Source organism: Martes martes (assembly GCF_963455335.1).
Source record: "Martes martes genome assembly, chromosome: 8".
NCBI classification, from domain to species: Eukaryota; Metazoa; Chordata; class Mammalia; order Carnivora; family Mustelidae; genus Martes; species Martes martes.
In genome coordinates this window covers 110,580,785-110,591,911 of record NC_137895.1, presented here as the reverse complement: position 1 = coordinate 110,591,911, position 11,127 = coordinate 110,580,785, and the positions used below count along the sequence as shown (strand labels likewise).

Sequence of the window (11,127 nt, the reverse complement as noted above, 5' to 3'; positions counted from 1 at the left end):
CTAGTATGCATTACAGCTGGAAGTAGTTCAGGTTGGCCAAAATCAGGGACTGAAGAGAGTTCAGAATTTTCTCCAACTCTACTGAGATTGTTTCACAAAGCTTCCCTTGTCTACCTGCACTGTTGATATGTTGCTATTCTTTCTCAGCAGTTTTTCAAGTGGTGTCCTTCACATTGGTCTCTCGCACGACACATTCCTGGGTACTATAAAGTTGGGTGGCAATCATTGTTTGAATTCCTTTTTCCTGAACCTAAAGAGACTTGTCTTTAGGCTACGAAGCCTCCCTTTCGGAGGGCTTACTCAGCCTTACAATTCAGTACGTTCTGAGTATGCATAAATGGGTTCCTAGGGTACAGCGGGTCAGAAACGTTCCTCTTACTGGAAAGCTCTCAGTTTCCAGGGGATAAAAACGAAACTCTCCTCATTTAGAGGCAGGGATTTCTGCATGTCACCAAAGGCCTTCCTTTCCTCTGTCACATCTCCAAGTGGGAACTCGCCGTTTCTCCACGACCCTGACGCACAAAGTCACTGGGGAGGCGTCAGCAGGCTGGGGAACAAGGACAGCCAGTTGGACTTCCCTGAAGGCTCAAGTCCAGAGGGATATCCGGGACCTAGAAGCGTTTTTCTGTGTGGCAGACGCTGCAGGAGCGCGGGAGTGGGTATGCTCCAGGGGTCCGCTCGGCAGACCTGGGGCGGGGATCCGCAGGATGGGTTCTTGGCCGGAAGGAACCACAAAGCTCGGGACCTCAGCTTGGGATGGGGATGGAGCCGCCCTAGCCCGCAGCCTAGAGAATAAGCGACCTCGAGACACAAACCCCAACGACCGCCGTTAGCTTTGTTTGCAGCCAACTAGCCTTCGGGCGCGCGCGCGGCGAAGCAACTTCCGGTTTCCAGGCCTCCCCACAGGCCCCCCCCGGACTCGGTCTTTCTCCCCCCGCAGCTCAGTTCCCCCTCCCGGCCCCGCCCACCTCCCTGGCCCGCCTCTTCGCGCTAAGGCCACGCCTTGGCCCTCCTCCCCACCACTTAGGCCCCGCCCCCTGGTCACTCATTCTTTTTCCCCCTCCTCCCCTCCCCCCCGTTCCATTTAATTGTTGGATTGTCAGCGCTGCACTCCCGCTGGTGGCCGGCAGGGGGCAGAGTTCGAGTTTGGATTTTTTTCCGCCGGGCGTCCCCCGGGAGGCAGTCGCGGAGTGGGGGAGGGGAGGGCGGGGCGCGAGGACGCGGTTCGGTCGGCTGCTGCGCTACTTTTGGTCTCGGCTCGGCGGGCAGGCCGCGGCTGCCGCATCAGAGCTGACGTGGGGGCGACGTGGGGCCGCCGCCGGCGCCGGCGCCGGGTTGCTGGGCGGCGGCGCCGCTCCTGAGCGGCGGTCGGGCTCGCCGTCTCCACCTCCTCGCGTCCGTAATCAGTGACGAGGTCCGCTACGTAAATCCCATCGCGGCGGGTAAGTGGCGCGCCGGCCCGGGACCCAGAGACCTCGGAGCCGGCGACGCGGCGCAGGAGGCGGAGGCAGGAGGCGGAGCGGAGCCGGGTCGACGGGTCGGGGGCCTCGGGGCCCCGGAGCGGGGTCGCGGGGGGCTCCAAGGCTGAGGGGAGGGCGGGGAGAGTGGGAGCAGTGCGGCCGGGGGCGCCAGCCCGGGGGCCTCCCGGTGGCGGCGGCCGCTCACTTGTCCCGCTCCGCCCGCTGGGTGCCTTCGGGTTAGTGCAGACCTCTCCCGGGCGGGAAGCGGGCTGCTCTGCTCTCGCAGCCCTCCCTGACTCCTTTTGAACTTGGTACAAGTTGGGCAAGTCTTTGGAAAAAAGCCTTACTGCTCTGATGAGCGGGGTTCTCCCTCTTTGAGAAGAAAAGGAAACGAGAAGTAAGGACGTTGGTTTTATTTACCACAGCCGACGATTAGTAGCACCTTTGTCTCAATCATATGGACTCCGTTTAGATAGAAATCAGCGTTAACCCATTTCTTCTCCGAAACATGAGTCGGGGACACCGGTGTTGAGTCACTTTAGTCCCCAGACACGACCGAGCTGATGAAATAGTGCGGAGACTTTATTATAATAGCCGCGACGAAGGAACAGAACCGTGACAGCTGATAGAAATTGCAGTTTCTCTTGTTCTTTACCTTTGATTTGTGCCTTTTTAGAACGCACCTAGCAAGGTTCCCAGGACATGCTGGACAGGGAGTAGACACATTATTCAACATAGTTCTTTATCCTACTGCACGAATACCAGGTCCCCCTAACTTTAAAATCGCTGAGCCCTTCCGTGTACAGCGCTCAGGAAAGCAGCTGTCAGCTTACGATCAAATTTTCAGCAGTTTTCACTTACAGGATCAGCCTGAAGGTCTAAAACTGAGAGAGCCCCTTTTAACAGTACCTCTTAGCTCTGTAACTTCCTAAAATTTCTTCCTTTCAAGACTGATTTGGCGGGCTGAGACTGTAGCCACCTTCCCTTTAAATAAATAGAAACCTCGGTGCACGATAGAGGTCCAGTATGAAAATTGTAATAGATTACATTAATAATTCATGTACTCTTTTTTTTTTTTTCCTTTGGGTACCAACGTTTTTCTCCTAGTCTTGATCCTATGTTGGGATAGTAAGCTGCTTTCCCTTCATATTTTTTAAATTTGAACTTTTTTCTTTTCTTTGAACTTTTTCCTCCCAAGGATGTTAAATTGCAAATAATGTTTTGGCTAATAAGAGCTAGGTACTAAAAAAATAATGTATAAACAACTGCTTACTGATTCAGATACAGCTTTTAGAAAGATATTTAAGTGGGGTTGATCCTGAATGAGTAGAACACTTAAAGCATTGTCATATTAAGTGTTGATAATTACACAAACATTTTTGGTATAAATCTGTAAATAGATCAGTGTAAGCAGATGCTTTTCCAGTGACTTGCTGGTCAACCTGGAATCATTTTGGTGAGTGTGAAGTTGTAATTACACTGATGTTTTGTGTACATATCTTGTAAGAATATATGAATAAATTTTTATTGAATGTGTAAACACAGAGGAGCTCTTCAGTCTTTGTTTTTGCTTTGTCCTGGAAGGTTAATGAAATTTGCTTCTACTGATGAGTTCAAGAAACTCCACACCCCATAGATCACTTTAGTTTGCTACTGAGGCAGGTTATTGCAGGATTAAAATGTAAAATCCTTTTTAGAATTCCATGAAGAGTAGGAAAGAGTTTCAGGTTATTAACATGTAAATCCTGATTGAAACTTGACCAGTATGTACATATATTTATGATCTGTTTTCCCTAACTTATATTCTCTGTAAGTTAATATTGGGCCAGAAAATTGAGCCAGGTTTATTGTTGACGTAGTAGTCCATTGGAAAGCGCTCAAATGTCCCGTTGCATTTAGATAGACTTTTAAAAGTAAAACTGAACAATATAAACACTTCACAGCCGAACCACTGATATTTTGACATGCGGTCAACATTGGTCATTAGGAAAATAAGCCCAAAATGTCTTTGAGTTCTGTTAAGTATTTCAACTTTATTGAACTAGTGGATTCTGTATATAAAAATCAACTTTGAGAAGAGTTATTGTACATTGAATGCAATTTTAATGTTATCAATGCAGATCATAAAAATAAAAATTTCAGGGGAAATGTTTTTTATCCATTACATACAGGTAGAAATAAACATTTTAAATCATTTTGTTAATTTCCTTTTAAGGAATATTTAAGGTTTTTAAAATACTTTGTATCATGAGAACTGTGTAATTAAGAGTACACTATAAGAGTAAATCCTTTCACTCATGGGTTTTCTTTTTCTGATGCTTTAGGATATCCAGTAGAGAATAGGGGGAATGAAGAGGAAAACTTAAGGATAATACTAGTGGGATTTTATCTTGATACTACTCATGAAGACAACTTGAGTCTTATTGATATAATTCCGTTTACAGCAGAGTTTAAAAAGTGCAATATCTATCTTGCACTTTTTTTTTTAATCTTGCACATCTTTTGATTGGCTTTCTCAGGAGTGTTAGAGGAAATTGTTGCCAAGGGGTATATAAAACAATTTTGAGGAAGAACATAGGCTAGAAAGTTATGTGGGAGTTTTGCTTAAAGCCTCTTGGAATAACTGTCTCACTGGTAAGGGAGGATACTTGCCTCATAGAAAACCTTACTAGCAGCCCTTTTGTGAGGCTCTTTTGAAGTACCCAGTGGTCCCCAAGTGGGAAGCATCTTTGGGCGTATTTTCTGAACAGTGATTCAGCCAGACCTGTTAAATGTCAAAGTCATGTGAAATCCTAATGGAGCTCGTGTGATTCTGATAATTTGAGAATTTCCCAAAAACAGTTTTTTCGAAGTTATCTTCTTGAATTTTTTTTTAACACAGCAGACTTAAAATTAGACCATCCTAACTCATGTCATTTAGTTTTGTTCATTTCCATTGATAGAGCAAAAATGAATTTTTTGCTTTGAAATGTTTTAAAGTGGGGTTTATATTCTAGCATTGATATTATAAAAGCCTCTAGCTCAGGTATTAGAGAAACTGAATCATGCATAAAGACCCGATACTGTATGTGGACAATTGGGATGCTTTCACTCCTTTTAAAATTGATGGAGGTGTTAAAATTAACCTATTTAAGCATGTTTCTGAACTTAGAACTAAGTAGCAGCTTTGTTCATATACACAAAATAGGACCAATCTAGGTAAGTATCATAACGTTGAAATTCATTTCTTTGAACGTTACTTAATTCAAGTGTCTTATCTACTCTTCTCCAGATTATTGGTTAATAGTCACTAGAGTTGTACTTTGTGTAGATAAGTACTTTGAAATGTACTTAAAGTGCAGTAGTGAAATACAATATTGAACAGGAGAACCCAGCAGTGACTCCAGTCAAGCAAATAACTCACAGAAGATTTTAAATTTTGTTTCCTTCCATGAAGTGGTGGTGGTGGAGACAGTCGTATTTGGAGAGGTGGAGATAGGCCATGATTGTTTGAATTTTAGTTTTCATTTCCTCCTTACCAGCCAATTTTGTTGTTCATTGACTGTGAAATAGCCAAAAACAGGTGCCAGGTGGGGAATTAATTGAGAAAGGGATGCTGAAAAAGTTAATCCTTTAGTGACTTTATAAAAACTTAAGATTTCTGCATCTGCAGCAATTAAATTGGAGTGGCCTTGAATCTGTATTGGAAAGCCACCTGATTTTCTCTATGATTCATATTTAAAATTTTAAAGACATTACTTGCAAGTGTCTCAATTATTTATAAGTATTGCTCCTGGCTACTTCTGTTTTTACACAAAAGTGTAAATAAAGCATGTTATTTGAAAGTTATTCTAACCTTGTTTCACAATGATTACAAAACTTTAAAAGTGGTGTAATTTCCTGTCACTGCTCTCCCACTTTGTTTCTCCTGTACTCCTCTCCTTAATCTCAATGCATGTAGTAAGGTAGGCTTATCTCTGCCAACTTGGGGTGTTTGGCTCTTTGTAATTACTTCTCTCTTCTACCCAGCCCTGCCTTCTCCCAAGTTTTTAATCGATGTGATTGAAATGAACCAGCTCTATATGCACTTCATGTTCTTCTTCCCTTATCTTTCAAACCTTACTCGCTGTTGCTATTTAAATCATGATTAACCTATGAAGATCTCCTATTTTCCGAAGGAACTAAAACCTTGCTTCATCCTGGAACCAGAGAAATAGATACACTCTTCTGTGGTCTCTCTCTCTCTTCCTGCTTCCATGAGAGGTGTATCCCCTTTTATTCCACATTTTTTTTATTTCCACATCTTTTTATTTTGACTATTCTAATTGCAACGTGGGATTTTTTTTTTCTGGTTGTGTTTTTTGTTTTTTGTTTCTCCCCCTTCCTGCAAAAACCATCTCAATGCATAATTTACAATTTCCATTTTTGGGATCTTGAAAGTAGAGCAAGAACTTAGGTTGTTTTGCAAGTGTCTTTGTAAAGAACTCTAGATATTTATCATATTTCCCCAATTTTATAGGTCTTTCCAACTGTAATATCTAGCCCCAAAGCCAGGATTTTTTAAAAAGCAGCCTTTTATTGTCTTTCCAAAGCAGTCTACTTAGTTTTCACAGAAGCATCTCTTTTTTAATCTTTTAAATCTATTTAATAATTTAACATGCTATTTAACAGAATTTCAAAATTACAACAGTAAGTATAGCTGGCATAATCAAGTTAGGTGATAAATATGGCTAACTCTTGCTAAGCATCCACCACAGCTGTTAGAAACAGAAATGCTTGGGTACACTAGAGAGTGACTCTGGCATTAGGTGTGCTATAGGTTTTATAGAAGAAATGGAGAACATTGGTTCATACAGAGAGTTGGTTGGGGAGAAGGAAGTTGGCTAGGTAAGCTTTTATATTCTGGTAATGTTTCCCAAGAAGTTTGATCTTTTTTTTTTTTTTTTTAAAGATTTTATTTACTTATTTGTCAGAGAGAGAGCAAGCAGGGGAGTGGCAGGGAGAGGGAGAAGCAGGCTCTCTGCTGATCATGACCTGAGCCAAAGGCAGACACTTAACCAACTGAGCCACCCAGGTACCCCTAATCAGTGTATTTTAAATACCTGTCATAGAGAGCTTTATATTAAGGGATACTTGATAGCAATGAAATTAATTGAATCTCTATGCCAGAGGGTAACTAGAGCAACACACAGATGAAGAATGAGGTGAATGCCAGTTGTGATTTTGGCAATCAAACCTAATATATGATAGAAAATTTTTACCAGTAGGATAAATGGCTTTTCTCCATATACAACACAGAAATTCATGATAGGCAAAAGAATTTTGAACTCCTTTTTCTCTCTTAGTATAAGCTCTTATTTGCCTATAATAAACTAAGATATGCCTTTCCACTCTAAAAGTTTTCCTTAGCAGATAGGACTTAAAAATATATTTTTATAGAAAATTGGTAGTATCCAAGACCTTACATCAGTAACCTTTGTGATTTTAGGCATAAGGAGATCAGCTTAAAAATTCTAACCTCAGGGGCGCCTGGGTGGCTCAGTGGGTTAAAGCCGCTGCCTTCGGCTCGGGTCATGATCCCAGCGTCCGGGGATGGAGCCCCGCATCGGGCTCTCTGCTCAGCAGGGAGCCTGCTTCCTCCCTTCTCTCTCTGCCTGCTTCTCTGCCTACTTGTGATCTGTCTGTCAAATAAATAAATAAAATCTTAAAAAAAAAAATTCTAACCTCAGGTTGTGTTTTGAAATGATGAATTCAAGGGGTATGTTTTAGGCTAAATAGAATATATAATCTCAGTATGAGAACATATTAGGACATTTGAGCTCTTAATCATTCAGGTGTTTGTGTATGTGGAAGTGGGGGATCCTAAGTCAATCCTTGTCTACCAAAGAGTAGCATGTTCTAGAATAGTAAAACCAGGTTTGAGATGAGATCAATAGTATAAAAAGCAGCCAAGTTTTTCAAAGTATGCACAGTTTATACTTTAGTAAAATTGGGTCTCCTGCTTTACAAATCCACACAAGGTAATTTTGAACCTGGAAAATTAATGGAAAGGATTGGTATATCTTAAGACTTTTACAACAAACTTTATTAAGCCTCTACAAAGTACCTCAAACTATAATGCTCAGAACTTTGACTATTTATTAAAGCAGGGGGTCTATTGGAGGATTTTGAATAAGGAAATAAATAACACGTTTGGATTTGCATTTTTGAATAGAGTGTTGTGGTCTAGTGGAGTAGATTAAGAGGGTTTGAGAGAGAGGTTTGAGTGAGGTGAAGTTATTACAGGGAGAGACAAATTGCTTTATGGAGAGGTAGTTATTGCTTTAATCATGTCAAATAATCAGTTTCAGAACTAAAGCAGTGTCAGAAATGATGGAGAGAATGGAGCAGAGTCAAGAGGTACGAGATAAAATTATTGAGGCTGAGTTACGTACTGGTCCTTGCTTATATTCCAAACACAACTAGACATTTTATGTTTATTATTACATTTTATCCTCACAAAAAGATCTCCATTTGACAGGAAAGAATGCTTGGAAAATTTTATAATTATCTGAGGTCATATAGCCAATAAACCATAGAACTCAGAGCAGGGTGACACCGAGATCAGCTTCCAATGCCAGTGTTTTTATACCACACACTATTGCTACCAATAAACCAGTCTGCCTCCTCAGAAATTGAGGACATGGGAAGTAGGGAATGAAAGGAGAGGAGAACTCCCAGATGGGGTGGCTGAGTCAGTGTTGAAGTCACTCACTGAGAGAAGAGTACAGCAAGAGGAGAGATGCAGAGTGAGGGCATTGAGGTTAATTTGAACATTTGGGGCTTGAGGGTCTGTGAGCAAACCAATGGGCAGATGCATGTGGGCGGGAGCTCAGGAGAGAGAAGTCTAGACTGCAGATGAGATCTGAGACTGAGTGAGGATGAAGTAGTCTAGGGAGCCTGTGTGGGGGGAGACTTTTGTGACAGGAAGCCTGGGAATACCAGCCTTTAAAGAGTAGGCAAAGAAGACTGAAGACAAAGGACTGGGTAATTTGGAAGAAAAGTGTGAACACGGTGTTCCAAAGAGCAACAGAAAATTTGGGAATTGGGAAATGCTGTAGGGATATAAGGAAGATTGGACTAGAAAGCATTCTTTTAGATTTGGCAAGCAGGCAATCAGTCGTGATGACTTCTTAGAGAGTGGTTGGGATGAAATCATACTTTGATAAGCCTGAGTCAGAATCAGTTTTGTCTGATGGTCATCATTCTGTTATGAGACTAGTCATTTTCCCTTTTGACATCTTGTGGCTGTGGTGGCTGGAAGCTGGTACTTTCTTCAATGCTGATTGCCTCTGGGAAGAGCAAGTAGGTAGCTGTTCCTGCACTTCAGTGAATACCTTTTGCTGCTTTTTGAATTCTGCACCATAAGAATGTATTACTCATTCAAAAATTAAACAACAAAAAAAAGATATTTCCAAGAGAAATATAGAAATTAGCAGTTAACTTCTCTTTTTATGTGGTGCCATGATCATTATTATTCAAATAATATAGTCAATGTTCTTTGTTTAAATATCTGTCTCTCTCATTAAATTGCAATCTCCTGGAGAGTGGGGACATTTTATTATCTGTCTTGTCTATGCTGGTCCCTGCCCTCTAGGCTATGCAATGTTTATGGAAGATTAGATGTCCCAATGTAAAACACCAATAAAATATAACAGAATAAGGTTTAATCCAAAGGAGTGGCACCATCCTTTTTGTTCATGTTGTAGGTAGCCTGGTTCAAATGTCCTACCATCTCCTGTTATTCCTATGCTGGAGGATGGGAGGTACAGACAGTAGCTATAATCATTGTCCTAGTGTCCTTAGGCAAACCTGCTGGCTCAGTTTTAAAATGACTAGGATGGTATGACACCGTTTTAGAGGGGCCACTTAGGAGGGAACCCTGAAAGCAGTATGTCTGTGGCTAAGCACCAGCATTGATGGCAGATACCATAGAAGACACTTAAGGCTGCACACATTGTCCTTTCCACGTCTACAGTAAATTAAGGGCTTCAGTTTCTTTTTCTTTTTTCTTTGCCAATTTTACTTGATTCAGCTTGTCAAATATATACTTTTAAAAGATCTTAGTAAAAAATGGGGTTTAATTACTGAGTGTCTAAAACAGCTTTTTAAGTGTACTATGGACTGTTGGAGGAGATTTTAAAGGAACGTTAATATTTTGTTTGGAGTTAAAATTCTCTGACAAAAGCCAGTTTTGAATTTAAGGTAAATAAAAAATGGTTGACAAATTTGTTGCAGTGGAATGAAATTTAGGAAAATGATAAAAGAAATGATGAATTCAGTTTATTAAGTGATTGTTATTTTTAAAATAGAGCTGATATTGTGAGTTATATGTAGTGTAAATTAAATGATTCAGACAGCACTGCTTTCTCTTCAGTAGGAAATAACCTGATAAATAGCACATGATTAACATTTTATGAATTTTTTTTCTTAGATGATAAGAAAATTGCAAGGAAATAATTTTGAAAAAAATACAGTTTCTAGCTTTCTAGTCTGTTTTTTCAGTTTTATAGAAATTAGGCTATTCTGGGGGGTATTCTTCTGATGTAGTTTTTATTTAATTAATTAATTTATTTTGAGGGGTGTGTGTGTGTGTGTTTGTTTTTTTTTTTAATGAAATTTATGATCTCCCAATTCAATTTTTTACTGCAGGATAAAGAAGAAAACAGAGAAGGAACAAAGCATTGATTACAGATGTCTTAATAATGAGCAAATGTGGCAGGAAAAAATATATTAAGACAAATCTAAGGTAGGTGGGTATATCTTCTGTTCTTTTGAAATAGAGAGTTAAACTAATGGATAAGTGAATGATGTATATATATCTAGACATGTATCCATGAATGTATATAAATGTGTGTATGTATATATATGATACTAGGAAGATATGATATAATGTACCCAGTATGATATAATGTACCACCCAGAGTGGTCAGCCACTCAGCTAAAGTGTTCATTTTCTACCCTGTACGTGTTAGGCAATGGAGGGGAGAAGTGGGCATTTACATTTAGATTGTGTTGCCTGCTGGTCTTTTCATTTAGAAAGGAGACCATACATAAGGTTGTGGACAGTTTTAGTTCTCTTCCTTCCTTGCCTTTAAGCTATGCTTGTTCCTAATGTAAAATAGAACAGTTTTATCAATTTTTTTTACAAAAATCTAGGTAGAATTTTTCACGTTTTCTTGTGGCTACTTTCAGAGACATTCTGGTTTATCAGTTGGATCTATCTTTAAAAAGAAAATAACTTTTCTATGACTTTTTTTTTGTAAAACTATTTATAAATAAAGAATAGAAACAACTAATATTTTTTCCTTTCGCAGCTGGATTCTATTTTTAAAGTTTTACAAGGGCAAATATAGTTGCTTTGCAGTGTAGTTTGTCTTTGCAAATAGGATACAACTAAGATTTTAGAAGTTTGTTAGTTAAATGAACATTTTAATTATAATTAGGAAACAGCCTTTGTCTTATCTTTCATTTAGATAGATTTGGTCTGTATTTCCTTTTCTATTTTTTTCTCTTGCCTTTTAAGAACACTTTCCTGGGTACCAATGATAGCAATCCTTTAAAATGTTTTTCTATTTTCTTCTAATTTTTTCTTCTAGTTCTATATCTTATTTGAGCTTGACACATAGGGATGCCTAAATAACTTTGG

The 11,127-nt window shown here is 40.0% G+C and overlaps 1 protein-coding gene across 16 annotated transcripts in view; it reads left to right on the top strand.

Annotated features, from left to right (window-relative positions):
- The first annotated feature begins 1,181 nt into the window (after positions 1-1,181).
- Positions 1,182-11,127, top strand: part of CREM (cAMP responsive element modulator) — a 70,042-nt gene continuing 60,096 nt past the window's right edge. For 13 of the 16 annotated variants that reach the window (XM_080810077.1, XM_080810076.1, XM_080810075.1 and 10 more), the window contains exons 1-2: positions 1,182-1,442; positions 10,131-10,227. In XM_080810077.1, coding sequence (XP_080666203.1) covers positions 10,184-10,227 — 44 coding nt within the window. In that variant the 5' untranslated portion in view covers positions 1,182-1,442; positions 10,131-10,183. Of the gene's footprint in view, positions 1,443-10,130; positions 10,232-11,127 lie in introns of those variants that run through there. The other 3 variants (XM_080810079.1, XM_080810085.1, XM_080810078.1) reach the window with 3 other exon arrangements.